Source organism: Myodes glareolus, chromosome 27 (genome assembly GCF_982192425.1).
Source record: "Myodes glareolus chromosome 27, mMyoGla1.1, whole genome shotgun sequence".
NCBI classification, from domain to species: domain Eukaryota; kingdom Metazoa; phylum Chordata; class Mammalia; order Rodentia; family Cricetidae; genus Myodes; species Myodes glareolus.
Genome location: NC_142052.1, coordinates 15,648,590 through 15,672,719, shown reverse-complemented (window position 1 = coordinate 15,672,719; position 24,130 = coordinate 15,648,590). Strand labels below are relative to the sequence as shown.

The window sequence follows — 24,130 nt, the reverse complement described above, 5'->3', positions numbered from 1 at the left end:
GAATACTCTCAAAAAAAAATTTAAAAGTGAGTACAGGTGACTCCCATGAATTCTAGAGATCTGAAGGTGTTCCAGTGCCAAAAGCTCTGCAATAAGAAGAGATTTTCTGTGACTCTGTCTTAACTTCACTGCCAGGCATTTCAGTGACATCTACAACAACTATAATATTCCTCACATATTAAGCTGGAACTACAGTTTCACTTCAAACAGAAACTTGAAAACAGAAAAGAAAGTTCCCATCAAAGGTCAATTATACGACTGTTGATTAACAGCTGAGTCCAGAAGAACACATCAAACAATCGCATTAAAGCACTGAGTAGAGTTTTGGATCTGCTATTTAGTTTTCTCTGTGAATTAAGGATTCAGACCCAAATAATAAGCATGAAATAAAATCTAAAGAATTGGTCAGAGCTATTATAAACAGGTAAATATATCACAAAAATCCTTGGCAAACAGAATTCAAAGGAATTCTGAGTGAATAAATAAAATGTCTAAAGAAAAAAATGTTGAAGCTCAGACAGAATAAAGCCCTCCGAAGGAAGTACTGGGAGTACCCTCTCAGTACAATTCATGTAAAACACCAAAATGCCTTCAGTCTTTGAGAATTACGGTCCCTCTAGAAAAACCATACCCTGAGTCAGACATGCTTATACATATTGACAGCACTCAAGAGCCAGAAGGATCACTAAACTATACTCAATATAAACAATCAAAACCAAAACCAAACAAACAAAAATGACGTTGTGAAACTGTGGTAAACAGGACTGAAGGACTTGAGCCCACGGGCACCAACTTCACTACAATGAGATGCATAGGTCAGTTTATCTCAGCCTAATGCCACAATATCTGAGTGCTAATCCTCCCTTCTGCTCACTAAAAAACCTTCTAGCTAGTATTTGTTTTTTTAAATTCATTTGTCCATGGAAAGAAAACAAAATACAAAGGACCCAAAAAATACAGTTCACCATGATTATTAATCACTGCACACTAATAACCATATACTTGAAATTTTAAACAGCCCCTTGAACTTGGAACAATCTGAGTTCACCTCTGCTTTAGCACAGGACTCAGATAATACCTAAAATGAATTTCCTGAGCCTAGAAATCAAAATCAGATTGTGTTTCTGATTTGCTATGTTTTATAAGACATTTTCTTACATAGGAAGTGCGGTTCAGGAGCTCTGCCCTAACCCAGGTGGGGAGCAGATGCAGGAGTAGGACAGGCAGCAACAATCACTTTTAGATTTTCATTTCTCATTTGAAAATCAATGAAAGCAAACTTTTTAGGATGAGTTGTTCTTAGAATTTAAGATTATAATCTATATGGTACATAATGCTATCCCCTGCCCCAAAGAGCCTTAATTTCTAAATGTTTCCAAGAAGTAGAACATAACTAGCAGGAAGAGAATAAACAACACTTATTTCTTGTAACTAAATCTATAAAATTTTACCTTGTGACAAAAATACTTTCAGAATTTCTGTATCATAGCTAAAACAGATGGGAATATTTCAGATGCAACAAGATAGATATTTGAGTTATAAATTTAGGCTCTACTGAGACTCCAGTTAACATACACAAATCCCTTTAAGGAATATAATAGTGGGTAGTATTACCTTAGCAACTCTTAGTGTGAGATACACAGTTGTGTGTGAGATTCTCAATTGCAATTATTTTCCATATTCAAAGAGTTTGAATTATAAAAATTTCTAATTCATATGCTTAAGACACATGAAAAAGAAAATTCCAAAGCTAGTTGATATCCTTACCATTTCACACACTTTAATTTTCTCTTGCAGAACAGTTATCTGTATTTTGAACTCCTCCTCCTGTTTCTGATGATCCTTTAATAGTCTGTCTCGTTCTTCCAGCTGCTGCTGCTGAGCCATGACTTGTTGCTTGACATGAAGTAGCTCTGTAGCAGTGCTGCTGTGAGTGTTGCTACGCAACGTTTCACTAGCCTGCAACTTGAACACAGAAAGAACCTTCAGCACACTACACTCTGGAGAGACTGTGTGCAGTAGACTCCTGGGGTCGCCTGCTGACACTGGCTCTCTGTGACCTCTGTTCACTTCAGGGGTTTGAGATCTGCTGTTGCTAGGACTGGACTGACTGAGCCATTAAATTATCGTACATATGATAATAAAGAGAAAGCAGTTCTAGTGAGGGACACAGGACTGAGGCCACAATGCTGGGAGTAAGTGGGGCAGGAAAGGACTTTTACATTCTGGTGACTTTTAAGACTCTAGTTCCAATCTCTTTCAGAGTCTTGATTGTATTTCTGCCCCTAAATCCTATAAGATGCCTGTATACTTTCATTAACTCTCTGGCTGAATATATTTCAAGGTGTTTTGTGTTATTTGCTATCAAACTCTAATCAATGCAATCGGATTCTGCTTTAGTCAGGGTTACTATTACTGAATGACGGAACACCATGACCAAAAGCAAGATGGGGAGGAGAGGTTTTATTTGCCTTATTGCTTCCACATTATAACATCATCAATGGAAGTTAGGGCAGGAACCTGGAGCAGGAGTTGATACAGAGGCCATGGAGGATGCTGACTGCTGGCTTGTTCCTCATGGCTTGTTCAGCCTGCTTTCTTATAGAACCCAGGGTCACCCCAGGGATAGCAACACTCAGAGGGGACTGAGCCCTCCTCCACTAATCACTAATGAAGAAAATGCCTCACAGCCCGATCTTTCGAGCCATTTTCTCAATTGAGGTTTCCTTCTTTCAGATAACTCTAAGCTTGTTTCAAGTTGACATGAATCAGCCAGGATGGAATCCCAAGGCAAACTGAAAGTAAATGGAAGGTGTAGGTCCAGTTACTACTTAGAACCTAAATAAAACTATGCCAGGACTGCAAATGTCCAGTGCAGCTATAGAGCAATGTCTGCAAAATCCATTCAGTCCACCATGGTAAGATTTTGTAGAATTTCAAAACAGAAATAGGGTGTTTAGTTTAAATAATAGCAGGGAATGACTCACGAGATATAAATTAAAAACCGTGGTTATGCTGTGTGGTGGTGGTGATGGCACACGCCTTTAATCCCAGCACTTGTGAGGCAGAGGCAGGTAGATCTCTGTTAGGAGGCCAGTATGGTCTAAAGAGCGAGTTCCAGGAAGGGCTCTGAAGCTACAAAGAGAAGTCCTGTCTCGAAAACAAACAAACAAACAATTATTGGCTACTATAACAATACAAATTTACCAGTTTTTTTCAGGTCACTAAGGTAGTACACTAAAAGAAGCAAATGGATTCTTTAATTTGTTCTGGAAAGTGAAAAAGTATATAATTCATTGCTAAAAACATCAATACACTTTGCTGTACTCATAATACTTACATGCTGGAACTGAATTTGTAATTTCTGACTTTGTTCGGTTAACTTGGAAAACTCTCTCATTGTCTCATCCTTTTCTTTGTTAGCCTGCTGTAGGTTAGCAATCAGCTGAGTGATGATGCAGTCTCTCTGCTTAACGGCAGCTTCAAATTCGTATAACTAGAAGAAATCAGTGAAAACTGTAAATACTAGCTTTTAGGTTTTTATTCTTTTATCAAAAAATAAGTATTCTTCCATGAAAGCTACCGGACTATCCAAATTAATTTTATTTCAAAACTGATTTTGAAAACTTGTTATCTAGCTGGGTGGTGGTGGCACATGTCTTTAACCCCTGCACTTGGGAGGCAGAGGCAGGCGGATCTCTGTAGTTCGAGAGCAGCCTGGTCTACAGAGTGAGTTTCAGGACTGCTGGTTCCACAGCTACTGGGAAACCCTGTCTCAAAAAAACAAAGACAAACAAACAAACAACAACAACAACAAAACATGTCTCTGCATTAAGGAAGAGAATATATTTGCGTTGACTTTTCCATATTTTCTTATAGAAGTATCTTTATACTTTGTAGTGGCCCAGTGTGTTTCTAGGTAACACCAACATGCACACTTAGCCCCAGCGTTTCTCTGAAGAGGATGGAATGGAAGTATGCTGCCATTTTCAGCAGTGTCCCACCCCTCAATGACTTCATCTTGACTTCCTGCACAGCAGATGTCAGTGTAACCCTTACAATGGACTCGCATTCTTAATGGTTTTAAGTCACACTGTCTTGTGGTTTACACCAATTTTCTCTCAGACTCATCACAAAAAAAAAAAAAAAGTGTCTTCACAGGAGTGATTTCACTCTAGATTACGCAGTTAAATTTTAAGTGTGACTGACTATTTCAGCTGTGTTTCTACAATCCTCATTTTAAACAGGCTTGTTTATGCTATGTACAAGAACAAAATTACAAGATGACCTAAGTGGCCACTGCAAAGCCCCATGTGTAAAGAGCACACAGGTGCTAGCATCCACATACATAACAAACTACAGCCACAGGAGGCAGCTCACCCTCTGCATTACTTCAGGCCCGCAGGTGGCTCTCCTGGCTTCCAGTTCTCCAGTTAGTTCTTCGATCCTAAGCTGCTTTCCAGCCAATTCATTTTCCATCATCTCCAGATAGGTCTGACTGCACTGAGCTCCTTGTTGAGAACAATTATCAAATTCTTCTTCCTAAATCAATCCAAGGTTTTAATAATTCAGTACTAGCAGCATGCCTCAGGAAGAGGGATGAAATTTAAAATTCCACAGCAAAGTTCATTTTAAAACATTCCAATATCTTGTGAGTTCATTAATGGGAAAACCTGCTCTCTTATTAATGAGATACATACCTCAACAGCATAAACAGGAGTTCTTCACTATAAAAAGGAGATAACTGGTTTTTTTAAAACATTAAAAACAAGTAGAAATATATGCAGGAAAAACTTTATTAGTAAGCCGGGGTCTTTACACAGTATAAAACATTAGTATCACGAGTGGTATAATTACTATACTATAAGTACAACTGACAGACTTTCCTATTTTTGTCACAAAACAGCAGCCATTTATTTGTAAAAAAAAATTCTGATATATTATGATCTTAAACTGAATGTAATTTACCTGACAACAGTATTTCACTGAGCATGGGGACCGCAAATTCAGCTACACTTACTGGGCAGCTAGCGTCAGGGATCCTCCATCTCTGGCTCTCTAGTGCAGGGGCTACAGACACACATTTTCATACTTTCTATGTGGATGCAACAGATCCTAGCTCATGCTTGTCTCACAAGCACTTTGCTCAGTTCAAGCATCAAAAACACAAACAACAAGTTCAAATGTTAACCATTTCTCAAACACCTGAGTGCTTACAACACACCTGCTTCTCTTCCAATCACCAATTCCCCTCATATTGCTTCTCCATATAAAGGGTAATTGGATAGACTACGGTCTGCTATGACTTTTGAGTGTGTGTATGTGAGGTCAGAGTTCAATGTCAGGTGTCTTTCTCAATCACTCTCCAACTTAATCTTTGAGGTAGGGATTCTCACTGAACCTGGAACTCACTGATTCAGGAAGACCGACTGACCCCAAAGTCCCAAGGATCCTCCTGTCTTGGCCTCCCCGGTGCTGTAATTACAGAAACGAACAACCATACCTGTACTTACCATGGGTGCAGAGAAACCAAACCCAGGACTTCATGCTTGCACAGCAGGTACTTTACTGACTAAGCCACCTCCCCAGCCCCTGAAGAGCCCTTCAAAACTTCTCTGACTCACCTCTCCTCTTCATCTGTCTGGTTTTCTCTAAGATGAAAGATCACTTTGATAGGCTAGGCAACAGGCTACTGTAGTTGACAGGCACAGTGAAGGAGCCCCCAGTAGAAGGCTCTTAAGTACACTGTTTATCATCGTCTTTTATGATCATAATTGCTTTATCAGCCACCACACAGGCAAGATAAAAGCTGAAACCCAACTGTGTAATCATAGAAATGATTGCACCAACCTAAAGAACTTCCCTAAATGCTTCAATAACACACTTGGCAATGGTTCCCAAATTACTTAGGATGTTAACCTTAGTCACAGCAATGCCCATCTCCACCAAGCCAGAGTACTGAAGGCTGGGAATGAGTCAGTACTTGTAGTTCATATTGGAAGAACCTGCCAGGATCTGATAGCCAACCCTGACCAAGGCACCAGAAATATTAGAGATGAACTAGTGAAAGAAAGCTCCCTGTTGGGATAAGACAGTAATGATGATCAAACATGTAAAATGGGCAAATACTTAAAGGTCTCCATCTCCTTCTATGGAGCATTCACTTTCTCCGGCATATTAAATGCATTGCAAGAACTAGAAAGAATTGATCTTGCATTATTAACATGCAGCAACCTTCTTACTCTTCCTGGTAAACTTCGGTATAAAGTGCACTTTATCAGGTATGAGTGCACCTACTCCTGTGTTCTTTTTTTAAGCTTCCTCCTGCCTGGCATATGGACTCTGATATAATCATTTTCAGTCCAGTGTGTCTGTGCCAGAAAGATGTACTTCTCACAGACAACAAATAATTATATCTTGTTTATTTTTTCAGAAAATTAATTTCAAAAAATTGTGTCTGTTAATTGGAAAATAGAGACTAATTACAATTAGTGCTATTATTGAGAATACTTTGCTATTTCCTAGAACTCTGTGGATTGCTTTCTGGTTGTTTCTTGTTTTGGTTTGGTTTTTTTGTGCCCCCATCTATATTAGGCGTTTGCAGAGTGAGACATAAATGGCTTTTTCCTATTTTTTCTCAGTTCATCTACTCTTTCTATGCTTACTCTTTCCTATGCTTTTGTGACTGAGACTGTATCTGCTGTATCTGTGTGTGTGACTGGTGGGAGTATCTTTCACACTGCTAGCTTGGTTGACACGAATGGCTTTAGCTTGTATTCATCTTTAAAAGTTTCAATTTCTTCTGTTCTAAAACTGTTTTGGCATAGTATTCTTGAATGACAGTTTTTAGAGGTTGTGATTTTAAATTCATACTGACCACAGAGGAAATTTTACATACTGTGCATCAGACATCCATTTATTTATTTGTTGTTGGTTATTTTCCTGATCAGTCTACTAGTAAGTATATTCTTAGCTCCAAAACACATTAAATTTGTTAAGTATCAAAGGTTCTATATATATTATTTATATAAAACTGTGCTATGCTAATTTAAGCATAAATGGTTCTCTTTTCTATTTGAAATCTGCAACACATTGAAACTTATGAAATACACTAATTGCTGACACATTTAGAGAAAGAGAAACGCTTTTATGTTCTCTGACTCTGGACCAAAGAAAAGGTTATTATATTTAAAAGATTAAGACAAATAACACACACTTATCACCATCACTTAAAGAGATCTCATCCATTGAGAGTTTCTCACCTAACATCACAAAATGTTCCTAAGGCTAATGCAAATCCACACATTTGTGAAAAACTTTACTCAAAACAAATTTTATATATATATATATATATATATATATATATATATATATATATATATATATAAAATAGATGTGCTAAATAAGACCAGTCCCCAGTGGTCTTCCACCCAGAAGGCCAGGACTAGACCTCTCCCAGACACTGGTCAGTCCCCAGTGGTCTTCCATCTGGAGACCCAGGACTAGACGTCTCCCAGACACTGACCAGAATCGCTATGCATTTAAAGATAAAACTATGGAATAGTTAATATATCAGTGAACATTGTTAAAAATGGCAGCAGTAGAACGTCTCTGTGACTTCCTAACCATGTATGCTGTTATTTTATTGTATTTATAGAAATGCAACAAAACCATGTAAAAGGTTAAAGCATCAACAAGTAATAATTTTAGTGAATAAAATGACTATCTTTACTTGTAACATTATTCATATAATGTTATGACTCGGTAATCTTACCTCTAAAGAACTATGGTTGTCGGCTAAGGAAGAAATTTCACCTTCAGGCTAAAAGAAAAGTAAAACAATTTACAATTATGCCTTCTCCCCATATTTTACTTCCACTAAGCAACTGCTGTTGGTAGCATAATGAAAGCTACTACATAAAATGCTCACAACCCAGGGAATATGCTTCCAAACCTAGTACAAAGTATTCAGATCTTTAAAATCTCACCTATGAATTACTGTCTAAGCAGTAAACTTTTCTCCATATTTAAAAAAACAAGAGGACATGCTCTTATATACAGTACCTACCCTTTGTAAGCCAAAAGTATCAAAGTATAATTTCTCCAAACTTTATAACTTCTAAATAAAAGAGTCCTAAATGATATTATCAGGAGTGTCATTTCTTCAAAAGTATTACCAGATCTTCATGCTAAAAGTAATTATTTGAAGAGAAATAACACCCTTTGTTGATATAATGCTTTTACAGCTTAAAAAGCATTCACTTAAAACCATTTACAGGAGGCTACAGAAATGGCTCAGCAGGTAAGAGCATTTGCTGCTCTTGCCAAGCGGTCCACAAGCAGCTAGCTGAAACTCCAGTTCCAAGGGATCTAGTACTCTCTTTTGGCCTCCATGGGCACTGCATTGTATGGGAAGCAAGCATAAATCCCTATAGCCAAAATATCCATATATATAAAATAATAAAATAAAAATGAAGCATTTTTGCTTTAACCCAGAATTTGAGTTCAGTGACATTCAAAGCTTCTCTCAAGTGTGAAGGAGGGAATAGAATAAAGAAATAAATCTTAATTTTTCTAATTCCCAAAGTGTTGTTTTACTGTCCAACACACACACACACACACACACACACACACACACACACACACACACCTCTCTAGCATGAATTTAGAGTTTATAAATATTGACTATCACTAATTCCTCATCTACTCCTACAGAAATATTATTTGACATTTAAGGTCAAGTTCTGCAATGGCCTTCCCAAGAAGTAGCAACTGCTGGCAGGAAAAGAAATAAGCTTGTCTCTACTCTAAAATCTTGTAACAATGAGTCCTAACTCCTGAGGTTCTGCTTATTTATTTATTTATTTATTTATTTATTTATTTATTTATTTATTTATTTATGTGTGTGTGTGTGTGCATTTGTGCACACATGTAGAGGCCAGAGGGCTACTTTTGGTGTCATCCTTGGGATGGCAGCTGATTTGCTTTGAGACAAGGTCTCTCACTGACCTGAATTCACTGATTAGGAGAAACTAGGTAACCACTGAGCCCCAGGAATCCTTCCATGCCTCCCTAATACTGGGATTACAAGTGTAAGCGACATTAAAATTCTCAGCATTTTAATGGGAGTTCTAGGGACTGAGCTCGTCCCAGCCATGATGTTCTCTTCTAAATCTAAAGATATCCATGACGCAATCCCTCCATATGATGATTAAGTACACACTGCACATTAAAAACCGGTATCAAGAATAAACAGACTAGTTGGATGATAGTGGCACAAACCTTTAATCTTAGAATTTGGAAGAGACAGGTGAATCTCGGTGAGCTCAAGGCCAGCACGGTATACAGAGGGAGTCATGGCCACATAGAGAAACTCTGTCTCAAAAATAACTAACCCCTTCCCCCAAAAAATAATAAACAGAATGATTAGCCCAGGGAGGTGGTATACACCTTTAATCCCAGCACTAGGGAGGCAGAGGTCTCTGTGAGGCTGTCTAGGACCACATAGAGAGATCTTGTATCAAAAAAAAAAAAAAGATTAACAAAAGCTGTTGCATTCAAAACGATAAACTACAGTAAGGAATCCAAATATCAATATGCTATAATGTTAAAAAATATATCTTGAAACTAAAACCAATGCCAAAGTTGCCTCATTATTTAAAATGTTTAGTTAAAAAAAATAACAAGGCACACAACGGAATGGGAGAGTATGGACTGTTCACAAGAAAAACATTGGTCAACGGAGAAACATTTTGAAGATCACAAATTATGGATTTAGCCAACACAAATTTAAATTGGGTATTATGAAATGCTGTGCCTCAAATAACCAACAAAAATAATGCTGAAGTAATCTAACAGCAGCAAAACCTCTGCGTAAAACAACATGGGAGGGGGAGCAACCACAGAACACGGAAGAACCAGGAAACTCAAGCTACACCATTCCCACCCATCCTGAAAGCCAGCAAGGCTATAAGAGGTCACTGAGGAAAACGTTAGGCTACCAAAGGGCCTGAGTTTGACTTTCCTATCAGCTTACACCCATATCTAACAGCCCTTTAAATTAATGTCATCTCAAGAGACAGAGGACAAACCACAGAATTTAGCAGCCCTTCAAGACAAAATATTAATTGTGGGCTGGGGATGAACCTCCACGGTGGAGTGTCTGTTGAACAATCACAAGGGCTGGGGATGGACATCCATGGTAGAGTATCTGCTGAGCACTCACAAATAATTACATAAAAACACTCAATGAATTAAGAGTAGAAAGGAACCTCCTCTAAATGATAAAGTACATCTCCAGAAAGCCCTAAATATACAACTTGGTACACAAGTTAAGCAAATACTCCAGGAACTGGGGACTGAATCTTCCCACTAAACAATACAGTGGGAACAACACTTTAAAAACAAACCTGTATTACATCAATTGATTTGAAGTATGTGTGCAGCACAGGCATGGAAGGCATATGACAACTTTCAGGAGCTGGTTCTCTCCTTTCACCATGTGGGTCCTGGGAATGGAATGCAGGTCATAAGATCTGGCAGCAAGTTGTTTTCATTTATTCTTTTGTTTTGGTTTGCTTGTTTTTCCCGAGACAGGATCTTACTATGTACCTCTGACTGTCCTAGAACTTGCTTTATAGGCCAGGTTGGCCTAGAAATCAGAGATCCTCTTGCTTCTGCCTCTCTAATGCTGGGATTAGAGGTGTGCACCATTATGTCCAGCCAGCAAGTAACTCTATTCACTGAACCATCTCACTGAACCCTCACCATTTCTTTTTGAAAATTAAAAATTTTGGACATCAAAGAATACTATCAAGATTTTTAAAAAAAGAGATAATATTTAGAGATTATATATCTAAGAATATAGTTGATTTTCATTTTTCAGACTCTTGCTTTCATGAAGTCACTTCCTTAATAAAATTTATTTGCTAGCCCCCAAATCAATACTCGTAACATCTATGAGGTCATTTGAGGACATGAGCAGACCAGGGAAAATTTAGAGTGACCCAAGGTAGACAACACTGGATGACACAGAACAGGGCGACAGTTGCTCCTGTTGTCACAATGTAAAGTTGGGACCCTTCCAGGGCTCATAGTGGTACATTTTGGCACTTTTTAATTACTGATTTTACTGCTTAAAAAATGACCTCAAGTATGAAGTTTAAGTGCTATCTAGTGTTTCTCAGAACAGCAATGTTGTGGCGTGCCTTATGGAGGAAAGGTGTGTTAGTTAAGTTTTGCTCAGGCATGATTTCTAGTGTGTATGCGTGTATGTTCCTGTTTCAAGCTCTTATTCAATACACACATTAACCACAATTCAACAATGATTCAATAATATATAATAAATTAGAAGTCTTGAATCATAAATACACATAAAAAGTCTATTTAACAAGTGTGGTGATATTTTGTTTGTGTTTTAACAAATAAAGTTTACCTGAAGAACAGAGTGCAGAACTAAGCCACTAGAAGCCAGACAACTGTGGCACACAATTCTACTTTAATCTCAGGCAGACAGACCTCTGTTAGTTCAAGGCCACCCTGGGTACACAAAATTGATCCAGTCTAAAAGAGAAACAGAGCTCATACAAAGGTGATCCCACGCCTTTAATGCCAGCACTAAGGTGGTGGAAGCAGGAGTGATATGGCTGGGAGCAGAGAGGGATACATGGTGGCAGGAGACTGCCCTGCCTGGACTGTGGTTGTGTGTCCATCAGGAGCTCATTGCAGTCTGAGGAGGAAGTTTGATCACCCTTTTGGTCTGAGCATTGGTAGAGTAAAGAACTCTAGTGGTTAGCTACTCTGCTTCTCTGATTCTTCAGTTTTCACCCCATAACTGACTCCGAGTTTTTATTAATAAGAACAATTAGAATTCATGCTTTTCCTTGGGCTTTCATCCTAGACTGTTTGAGAGTAGAGAAAGAGAGCTGAAACTAGGCATGCATGCATTTTTCTCTCTGGGTTGTTAGATGCAATAGGATTAGCTAGCTACCTTGAGTTTGACTTCACTGCAATGGTGGACTAGAACCGGGAATAAGTCAAATGAACTCTGCCCCCTGCAAGTTGCTTTTATTGGCTATTTATTACAATAATAGAAATGAAACAAGGCCACCCCACTTCAGTCTCCCACCTGCTTAAGTTTCTGATATGTGCTACCAACCTCATCTCCTCACTCTCCTTCTGAAGCCATATTCCCATACTTCCAAAAGACATACATGGTGACTGGATTTTATGGGGAATATAACATGTCTCCATTGCACATCTGGGTAGCGACCAAAGCTTAAAAGCCCTGGTTGTGTGTCAATCTGACACAAGCTAGCATCATCAGAGAAAAGGCCTCCATGAGGTCTAGCTGGTAGGCATTTTCTCATTTAGTGATCAATGGGGAGGGCCCAGTTCATGGTGGGTGGTGCCCTCCCTGGGCTGCTGGTCCTGGGTTCTATAACGAAAGTATGCTGAGCGGTCATGGGGAAGTAAGCCAGCAAGCAGCACTCCTCCATGGCCTCTGCATCAGCTCCTGTACTATTTGGGTTTCTGTCCTGAAATCCTTCAGTGATGAAAAGAAATGTGAAAATTTAAATCAAATAAACCTTTCCTCCCCAACTTACTTTTGGGCTATGGTATTTCGTAACAGCAACAGAAACCCTATACAATCCTTATCTATTCTAATTTTATTTCAACATAAATAGGCTTTACCACAAAATTCAAATAATATCCATCCTCCCAATACTCTCACGAGGAACCCAATCCCTCTCTCTCTGGTCTTGGTTAGTGAGTCAACCATTTATCAACCATCTTGATCCATTAAAACTTCCATTTCAGAAAGTTGCCCATTAAACAAGGGGGCGGGGGCTTGGGAAATTAGGACTCATTGGGTACTTTCAATGGGAATTGGGCTGAGTACAATTTCCAAACTCAGAAATTAGCACCATCCTACCCCATCACTTTGGGATTCATATAAAATTGAAGCTCCTGTTTCCAGATCTCACAACACACTGCTTCACTCTCTTTTATCTTTGTAAATGCTTTTCTTTCGGTGAAGAGCTTGCTTCCTTGACTTTTTTTTAACCTCTAGCTAACTCCCATTCACACTTTCTACATTACCCCTTCCAAAGCTACCCAAGTTACACACACAAGGCTGACTGTGGATCCCCTGTACTCTAGAGAAGCAGGTACACTGCTCTGGCATGGGTCTGATAGTTTACACCGACATTCTTTATATCTGCCTTCCTCAGCTTTGCATTGTGAGTGCTCAATAAATATTTGTTGAATGAAGCTCACAAAGCTCACTCAGAGGTCATTAAATACTTTAGGTCTAGCTACTAAAATATTGCTCAAATTTGCAAGAAGGGACAAAAGTCATAATTCCACTGTAGAGTGTGCTGATGCCCACTCTTATTACACTAAGGTCCACTCAGAACTATGCTAAAAATCTGGAGGCACTCACTTTAACAAAGACTTCATTTTGCGTTTCTATTTGTCCAGCTCTCATTTTGGTGGAATCAGGATTCCCAGCTGATTCTACACACTGAGAGCTATTTATGGAGGTCTCATTATTTTGTTGATTAATATTTAAGCTGTGTACATCTTGTTTACACTTTGATACACTTTTCTTCTTTTTCCCTTCTCGTCGGGCTTGTCTTTCTCTATACTCAGCAAGCTATAGGGGGGAAAAAAGAAAGCAGCATTATCATCTAAGATTTTTCTTTATCATTATTAAAACTCTGAGTCATCTTATTAAACTCACACCATCACTAAAAACAAGTAACAAAACAAAAGATACTTGTCCTGTTCTTAATAGAGTAGTTACTATAACATGGCAAAGAAACTGGATGTTTCTGAATCAGGAATAAGAAATGAAAATGTCTGAAAAAAAAAATCAGCTCAGAGTCAGAAAATAGAAAGTGAGGCACTCAGAGGATCTGTGGATTTCAACCTATCAGAAAGCACGACACACACACACGGAGGTCAAGTGCAACCTTCATGGGTTTTCTGGGACTTTAACTTTACACTAAAGATAATTAGCTTGTGCCAAAAGATTTAGTTCTGACCATGTTTTGTAGCCTTATCTATAAAGGAAAGAACAGAAATAACTTAAATTTCAGAGAATGATGCTTTCTTGTCCTCAGTCATTTGCATATCACTCTCAGGAGTCCTATAAACTAGTGCCACGCATTCATATAATTTACTTACCATCCACACCAGAATACCTTTCTTATTTTAAAGAGATGTTTAAACCTGGGTAGCTCTTGCTATAAATTAAAAGTCAGTAATACTTAAGATGTCTTTTTTAAAAAGTACCCAACAAAAATTAAAACAAGTACACAGCAATCATTAAAATGTTGAACACTGATGAAAGTTATAAGAAAATTAAAAGAAGTACACAGCAATCATTAAAATGTTGAACACTGATGAAAGTTATAAGAAAATTAAAATAAGTACAAAGCAATCATTAAAATTTTGAACACTGATGAAAGTTATAAGAAAAATGGATGAGTAGAAAACATTTAGGGATAAAAGAACAGCAAACACTTCCAGTTACCATGGCAGAAAAAAAAATAGAAAAGGTAAAAGTCTTCTTTAATATTATACAATGTGTTACCACTGGGCCAGGACACACATAAAATACCAACATCTAGCCAGAATTATCATCCCGTATATAACTCAATGATGGGTGAACAATGTTGATCCCCTATTAAAAATACTGATTCAAACGACTAATGACAATACTTATGAAAAGTTATGACTATAAAACAGTATCACATATAATTATTATGAAAAAAAATCATCTACACCTCTCCTTAATAAAGACAAAACAGGCTTCAACCATCAACAATTATATCTAACTTAGATTTGAACAACATTGAACCCTTATTAAAAATACTGATTCAAACAACTAATGACAATACTTATGACAAAATTATAATTATAAAACAGTACCACAGTATAATAATTATGAAAAGAAAATCATCTACACCTCTCCTTAATAGAGACAAAACAGCCTTCAGGCTTCAACCATCGACAATTATATCTAGCTTGGATTTTAGTAACACTATACTCATAGCCATAATCAAATCATGAAAAAGACTGTACAACAACTCTGCTGTGTTTCACGACTTGAACTAAAGGTGTATTCCATTATACTTAATTTCTCTTTGAGTGTACTTGTGAGTAGTGTGTGCAGATGTACTTGTCTGAGTGTAGGTACCATCCTTCAGGATGTCTGAAGCTTGCCTGAACTTATTACTTCAATGCTAAGTGATTCATAATACAAAGACATCTGTTCAACTATGTTCATAGCAGCATTATTTGTAATAGCCAGAATCTGGAAACAACCTAGATGCCCCTCAACTGAAGAATGGTAAAACAAACTGTGGCACATTTACACATCAGAGTACTACTTAGCAGTAAAAAAACAATGACATCTTGAATTTTGCATGCAAATGAATGGAATTAGAAAAAAAACATCCTGAGTGAGTTAACTCAGACCCAGAAAGATAAACATAGAACATACTTACTCATAAGTGGGTACCAGCTATACACAAAGGATACTGAGCCTATATATAGTTCATGATCCTAAGGAAGCTAAGTAATAAGATGAACTCTAAGCAAAACATATATAGATCCACCTGGAAAGTTGAAATAGACAAGATCATCTGACAAAATTGGGAGCATAGGGTAGGGGGGATAAGGGAGGGAGGAGAGGGAAAAGGAGGGGAGGGAGGAGGGGCGAGGAGAACATGAGGGAACAGGATGGTCGAGACGGAGGAAGGAAAGAGATGAGAGCAACGAAAGACATATCTTGATTGAGGAAGACATGATGGGGCTAGCAGGAAACTTAGCTACATGGAAATTCCCAGGAATCCACAAGGATGACCCCAGCTAAGACCCTAACCAATGAAGGAGGAGGGCGGGGGCAAACTTGCCTTGCCTTGTAGTCAGACTGATGAATATCTTAAATGTCACCATAGAACCTTCATCCACCAACTGACTGAAACACAGAGACCTGCACTGGAGCACTGGACTGAGCTCCCAAAGTCCAAGTGAAGAGTGGGATGAGTGAGAATATGAGCGAAGAGGTCATGACCATGATGCGTTCACCCACTGAAACGCATATGAAATGCATATGAAAACCTGAGATAATGGGAGCTCACTAGCTCCAGTTGGACTGGGAAGTAACAAGCATAGGACCAAACTACTCCCTCTGAATGTGGTTGACAGTTTATGGCTGGGGCAGACTGGGGGCCAATGGCAGTGGCACCAGGATTTGTCCCTGCTGCTTGTACTGGCTTTTTGGGAACCCATTCTCTTTGGATGGGTGTCTTATTCGGCCTGGATATAGTAGGGAGGGCCTTTGACTTTCCTCAAAGCAATATGCCTTACCCTCTCTGTGGAGTGGATGGGGGAGGGTTGAGGGGTGTTAGATAAAGGGAATGGGAGGAGGGGAGGGAGTGGGAGCTTGGATTGGTGTGTATAATGAAAAGGGACAGTTTTAAAAAAAAAGAAAAAGAAAAAATAAAAGAGAAAATGATTGTATAACAACTTTGATGTTTCATGACTTGAACCACAGGTGTTTTACCCTAACTTCTCTTTGAGTGTGCTTATGAGCAGAGTGTGTGCAGGTGTGCTGGCCTGAGTATAGGTATCACTCTTCAGGATGCTTGAACCCGGCCTGAAGCTACTGCTTCAGTGGTCAGTGAATCACTTACCACTTCCGGCATCCTCCTGCCTCCATCTAGGTCTCCCCACACCCTGCACCCACCCAAAAGATTAGAAACTCACACCACAAAGCCTGGCTTTTACATGGATGCTGAGGACCTGAATTTTGCTTGTGCAAGCAAACACTTTACATGCTGAGCCATCTCCCTAGTCTAAATTTCCTTTTTTATAAAATTTCTTTTATATGAAACTACCACTTCTTAAATATGAGCTCTATAATCACATGGAAGAAAATATGAACCTTCAAAAAAAGGAAAGAAATATATATCTAGAATTACTATAACTATTAACTATACTAATTACAAAAATAGCTGATAAGTAATTATCTAATTGATTAACATGGTATTATTAATGATGTTGTGGGATAGCAGTCTGTACCTTGTCACTTGTATTTTAAATAAATGCTGATTGGTCAGTAGCCAGGTAGGAAGTATAGGCGGGGCAACCAGGCAGGAAGTAAAGGCGGGGCGATGAGAATTCTGGGAAGAGGAAAGATTCAGTCTGCAGTAATGACCCAGACACAGAGGAAGCCAGACATAGAGCAAGATGTGACTGCCCCACCGAAAAAGGTACCAAGCCACATGGTTAATACAGACAAGTATTATGGGCTAATATAAGTTATAAGAGTTAATAAAAAGTCTGAGCTAAAAGGCCAATCAGTTTATAATTAATACAGACCTCTGTGTATTTCCCTGTGACTGAAGGGCTGCCTGACCAGACAGAATCAGATGGGACAGAAACTCAGTCAACAAATGTTGCACAACATGTGGACAACTCATCCACAGAAAATCTGAGAGAACTTGGGAAGTCATTCTAGACAGAAAAGAATAGAGTTAAGCATGATAGAAGCTCTTTCTCGGGTGGGCTCTGTTTGTTAGAGAGGTTTCCTGACACAGCTTTAGCTGCAAAAACTTTGTAGCCTTTTTAAGAGGCTCTGCCACAAAACACTTAAATGATGTTTATGAATAGCCTACAGCATGCTTTTTGGTGGCAGCACAGACCTTGAAACACCATAAAGTTGTGGCAATAAACATGGCTCTGGCCTGTACCTCCACCATGAAGCTAGATTCTCAAAATGCTAAGGAATGGGCTGGATCCAGCCATCAAAATCAGGGCTTTAGTCCTAGCCATACTGCTTAGCAAATTAAAAACTATGTGGTCAGAAAGAGAGATACAGTAAAGATAGATTCAAAGACAAAAAAAAAAAAACCCTCAAAACAGTTTAGAGTGTATTTAAAAATATATGTAGGTTTGGGAGAGAAAAGAAAAAGATAAAGCCCTGAAAATAAAAAAGAGAGTAGCTGGGTGTGGTGGCACACACTTTTAATCCCAACACATGGGAGGCAGAGGCAGGCGGATCTCTGTGAGTTCAAGAACAACCTGGTCTACAGAATGAGTGCCAGGACAGCCAAAGATACACAGTGAAACCCTGTCTCAAAAAGCCAAAAATTAAAAATAAAAATAAAATAAATAGAGGTTAAAATAAAGCCAGGTAAAGATGGAAAATACACAAAGAGTCTAGATAGTGCATATTACTGTATTGTCTTTGAATTGTATGACTGCTGAGGAAGGAACAACAGCTGCTAAAAGATGTGATTATAAATGCTTCTGGGTTAATCCAACATATATATTTGGAAAATGCCTTGACTTCAAAATTTAAGTCAAAAGGTATGTTACTTTGGAGAAAAGGTTTTACTTTTGTTTCCACAGGAAATGAGAAGCTGTGGATTCATTTTGGGCTAAGAAAAATCAGTTTCGATCAAGGAAGACCTCCTAAAGACTCTCTAATAGAAGCAGATAGTCCAGATGATCCAATGCTTCAGAGGACTTCTGTTGGAGTTTCCTGAGTTCTACATCTAGAAGTTTCAAGACTGCTAGCTGAGATGATCAAGCCTCACAGAATTTTCCAGTCAGGACTTGACTGTAATTCTAAATTTTCTTTTAGGTCCCTGTAAGATTATCAGTGCCCCCAATCAGCAGGAAGCAGCCTAAAAAACTACACCCACATTCCCAAAAAATGGACTATGGGTATTTTTCTTTGTTTAGAGTGTTCGTTACAAGTTGTTACTTGTAATGGTCAGGAGAAAAGCTTAAAAAAAAAAAGGAGATTCAATTCAGAGTTCTTGTTTTAAAAAAGAAAAAACAGGGGTGGGGGAAGTACTGTGGGACAATGGTCTGAACCCTGTCACTTGTATTTTAAATAAATGCTGATTGGTCAGTAGCCAGGTAGGAAGTACAGGCGGGGCAACCAGGCAGGAAGTAGAGAGGTGGGGCGAATTCTGGGAAGAGGAAAGTTTCAGTCACAGAGGAAGACCCAGACACAGAGGAAGCCAGACATAGAGCAAACAAGGTGTGACTGCCTCACTGAAAAAGGTACCAAGCCACACGGTTAACACAGACAAGTATTATGGGCTAATATAAGTTATGAGAGTTAATAAAAAGCCTGAGCTAAAAGGCCGATCAGTTTATAATTAATACAGACCTCTGTGTACTTCCTTGTGACTGAAGGGCTGCCTGACCAGGCAGAATCAGATGGGACAGAAACCCCTGTCAACAAATATCACCATCAAAATATGTGACAAACACTAAGAATAAATAATATAGTATTTTTAAACTTTACCAACTATAGAAGAATATACATAGGGATGCCCATTTTTTAAAGATATTCATTCAGCAATAACATATAGCAGTTACTAGTGTCATACAATATAAAAATACACTACACCACAGTTTTCTCGTTATTTAGCAACTCAACAGGTGTTCTATTTCTTGTCTGCTTAAAGAACAGGTGCAGAGTCAGCTGTACAGTATTAAGCCCCTGAAATACACTTAGAAGGCTTTGGAGGATAGAAGATTCATTCTTAAAAATCAACTGACTGGGTTGCTGTTAAAATACTATCTGTAAATAGAATCAAAAGTCCAGGCTTATCATTTAAAAAGCAAAGATCCCTCAGGGAGAATGCAACGCCAAAAATTACTAAGAATGGCATTCTTACCAGCACACTTCAGAAGCTGCTTACACCACCATGCTCTCATTAAAATACCTCACCAGCAGAGGAGTTTAGGATTAAGATTCTGTTTCAAACTCCAACTCTTTTCGTGCATACAAGTCGTTTATATCTAGTGTTTATTCAAATCTAAGTACATAGTATAAGTACACAGATAAAAAAATACCAAATTATGGAAAGTTTGACTAAAAAGCAGAGGTAACAGTATGCATTACTGAATCCAATGGAAAGACATACATGGACAAATATCAGTTCTACATTTGGAAAAGGCCAGTTCTAAAGCCATAAAATTACAGAGACACTGTTTTTATTCTGTTATAGTTGATTATATGTGGTCTTTTGGGAGGCGGTTAACTAAGCATAAGGCTCTATGAGGGCAAGGATTTTAATTCAATTCTTTATACTCAACACCTAGCCAAGACTCAGCAAGTGTATGTGAAATAAAAGGAAAACCATCCCTAAGGGATGACACATCTAAGCAATAATTTTAATCTCTTGATAACTGAGAAGACATAACACAAAGCATGCTGAACTCTACAGGTTCCATGGCTTCAGAAATGGATAAAAATATTTTAATTACTCATTAAATTAATGAAAATCATAAAACTACCCTTCCAACTATAATCTTTCTTTTTTCCTAAAAAAAATAAAAATTCAAATTCTCAGAAAAATACTATGTACAAAAACTTCCTGGAGAGAATTCTGTTCAATTAAAAATGAAAGAAAAAGAGATCATATTATATTTAGTTTCTTTTGGCTTTTTTACTTTAAACCTGAAAATGGTTAAGTTAACAGACATGTAAAAGGCTACTCCGTTAGGTTAACAACCTGACACTGAAACGATACACTTTAATTCACTGAGAAAACATTTATTCTAAAACACCCGGGAAATTCAGACACCAGCCATCTGTGTTTGCCATTTGGAAGCCAATTATAAAAATGTTAACATATGTAGTCACAGAAATAGTTGCAAGATTTACTGGAAAGATACTGTGTCCATATACATTTGTGGTGCAAAACTGTTTCAGATCCCAAGCAAGTGTCTTACTCTAACTAGAACAAGTGACTAAACAATTATGTATTCCTAAACTCAAGAATTATGATGTTATAAATGATCATTCCCAGTAACAAAGAAAAAAGAATTTTCAGAACATACTATGAGATGTGAAAATATGTTAATTTCTATAGTAACATTTTTAAAACTTTATAATCTGCTTAGCTATGTTCACTGAGAGTTGGCAAAGCTCATGAGTCAAAATATGTGTTCCTAACATGAGGGCCTTTTAATGAGGCCAAACTATTATTTCATCAGATTGTGAAAATCAAATGAAATAAAGGTTTGAGTATGATTTCTACAAATTGGACTGGTTGTGGCGATACACTTAATCCCACCACTCCTGAGGCAGAGGCAGGCAGATTTCTTCAGTTTTTGGTCTATATAGTGAGTTACAGGTCAGCCTCTGTGCTTGCGTGTGTGCGTGCGTGTGTGTGCGTGTGTGCGTGCGTGTGTGTGTGTGTGTGTGTGTAAAGGCTTTAATGCTTTCTTTACATAACAATGACTGTATTACTGCTATGATAGAAACACCTGTTTGAAAACAGATGTGGTACTAGGAAAGAGCCCTTTCAGAGGCCAGATATGACAAACACACATTCTTTTAACAGTTACCTCTACTTTTACTACCAAAGCTATTCTATGTCCAGTGTTTCATCCAGCTCCTCATTACCTGGGCTTTGTTCTTCTTGGAGGTTTCACAAACCAGACTAATAACCCGTTTCTGGGTTCTTTGGTCAATGCAAATTTAAAACAGCTAATTAGGAGAAAAGGAAAATGAAAGAGACAAGGCCAGAGAACCACATCCAAACGAATGAGAACTGGCAGTAAGAACAAAGGATAAGGAAGACAAAAGGATAAGGAAGATCCACGGGGCCTGGTGGCACAGATCTACAGGTCCCAACACTCAGGAGGCACAGATCAGACCAGGAGGAGCAGGAGCTCAAGGCCAGTCTGGGATGCATGACACTGTTCCTAAGAAAACAAAAAAGGACATTCACAAATGCCTAATAATACAGAATGTCAACTCTACAATATAAGCAGTACTGGAGTAAAATACCACAGGGCAGGATCACACTAAGGTAGGAAACTTAGTTAACACTGGCACGATCTTCTGTGAGACGCTCATGACAGAGAGCACATACTTTACCATACTCTATTTGATAAGGCTTCATTATTTTTAAAAATGGTATTTGAATTTTTTTTAGCTGATATAACAGAAATATTTTAGATCTGGGGAGACGGCTTGGAATAGTAAAGGCAATACTTACACAAGCGTTTAGTGCTTTCGCTCAGATATCTTCTATGTCAGTTATTTTTGATATTTCTTACCTGCTTATTAGACATAATTATCATCTTTTATAATGTAGTTTCATAAGCCATAATTCTTAAATCTTTTTCTTGGTAAATTGATAAGTTGTTCCAATGACAATTTTCATTTATATACAGCACATAAATAAACATTTTAAAAATAGCTTGTCATGTATACATTATAGAATACATTTTATGAAATCTTTTATGCCAGCCTAAATCCTGCACAGAAGAATAAACTATAGTATATATAGAATGAAAATAATCCTACAAAGACTTTGAGTTTGGAAAATGCCCACCAATAGTGCTAGGTTTTAAGATGTTATTTCCCAAAGGTTATGTGTGTAAACGGACACATGGAGAAGTGGTGACTAATTTCAACTGTAAATATCATTGATTTAAGAAACACGTAGGGTGTTAGTGAGGTGAACCGTGTGTCTGTGAGGGTATTTTCTGAGAGTGGTAAACAAGTAGGAAAGACCCATCCTGACTGTGAGCAGCACCAACTATGAAAAATGGAGAAACAAGCTTAGAAACCAATTTTGGGAAAAGATTTTACATGTTCTTTTCTTATGCCAGCAATGGACAACTTCTCTAAGAGTTCTGAATTAAGTGATAGTCATACTTATAAAGAAGCACTACCCACTGAGGGCTCATTTCTTATTCTGTTCATTCTATAAATATTTATTGAATAATTATTATCTGTTAGATAATTTTAAGTTGTATTAACATAATAATGAGCCTCTTTATATAACGTTTCAGGAAATGAACAATATTTAAAAATTTTACCAAAATGTGAAAGATAAATCACCCTAACCTCAGATGATTGCCGCTTATGTCAAGCACAATACAGAAAAGCAGTTTAAAACAATGTGATCGTCCCCAAGTATGATTGCGAAAAACGAGGTCTTTACTTTTAGGGAGCAAGGTAAATAGGTAAGCCCAAACAGGCAACTTGAGAAAGAAATCATTATATTCCATTCATGTTGTGTCGAATTATTCATTCAGCCCACTGAAGGATACCTATGTATAATTCTTGATTGTTTATATGTCTCGCCATACACGCACGCCCACACAAAAATCAAACTCACCAAATACATAACATTTACTACATACTATCAAATACATAACATTAAATAGGAATTCTATTGGTATTATTTAATTTATAGACCCTTTTGGTGGTCAGATGTTCCATTCCACACGCTACAAAAGCTCACGTGCCATGACAAAGACCTCCAACACAAGCATACAAAAATAAATAAATAAAACGCTTCTAAAAATGCTCCTGCAGCCAAGTTCACAGCTGGCACTTGTGGCACACTCAAGTCACTGCCGAGGCAGCTGTCACAGGTCAATCACACACACCCAAGAGTGCCAGCGTGACACCTAAAGCCAGCAGGCTGGTGATCAGCATACGGTGTCCCTCAGGATAAAGAAACCCCCTAAACACTCAGTCCGAAAAGCACAAAGCCTGAACAACGGCAAAACGCCCTTTAGAAAGTGAAAGGGGCAGAGGCTGCAAAGCAATTCGTTAGCAGTTCTTAGAGGGGCTAAGGGAGGGTTCGGTGTGGCACCCGGGAGAAAGGAGCCGGGAGGTGCAGTCTCTGGTTTCCACCAGCAGTCAGGGGGGCGGCTCTCCCCAGCTCGAACCTTGCCCTCCCTCTATCCTTCCACCCCCAATCCGGCCCCCCCTCAACCTCCAGCCACCACCCCCAGCCTCCCCTCCCCCGCCCTCACCCCCGCCCCCGGACACCGCCTCCCGGAGCGGCCTGAGGCCGCCGTGCTCCTACCAAAGCCCCGCCTTGGGCGATCTTCCTCTGTCTCTCCTCGTCCTCGTCCTCCATGTCGTCTGCGGGGCAGGCAGGGAAAGGGTGGAGAGGAAAGATCTGTTCAGACGCCAGCGGACAGAGCTCCACGGGCGCACGGCCGCCCGGGGCACGCTAGGCGCTCACCGGCGACTCGTGCCGGGTTGCACTAGCCCCTCCATCACCGCCGCCATCTTCGTCTCCACGTAAACACACGGGGGTGGGCGGAGCTGGGCGGA

The 24,130-nt window shown here is 38.7% G+C and overlaps 1 protein-coding gene across 1 annotated transcript in view; it reads right to left on the bottom strand.

The window, feature by feature from the left end:
- The window catches only part of Akap9 (A-kinase anchoring protein 9), a 131,624-nt gene extending 107,527 nt beyond the window's left edge, over positions 1–24,097 (bottom strand). Inside the window, exons 1-7 of the mRNA XM_087902297.1 lie at positions 23,877–24,097; positions 13,445–13,657; positions 10,410–10,508; positions 7,775–7,822; positions 4,381–4,542; positions 3,341–3,496; positions 1,768–1,965 (exon numbers count right to left, since the gene is read on the bottom strand). Coding sequence (XP_087758423.1) covers positions 1,768–1,965; positions 3,341–3,496; positions 4,381–4,542; positions 7,775–7,822; positions 10,410–10,508; positions 13,445–13,657; positions 23,877–23,930 — 930 coding nt within the window. The 5' untranslated portion in view covers positions 23,931–24,097. The remainder of the gene's footprint in view (positions 1–1,767; positions 1,966–3,340; positions 3,497–4,380; positions 4,543–7,774; positions 7,823–10,409; positions 10,509–13,444; positions 13,658–23,876) is intronic.
- Between the last annotated feature and the right edge of the window lie 33 nt (positions 24,098–24,130).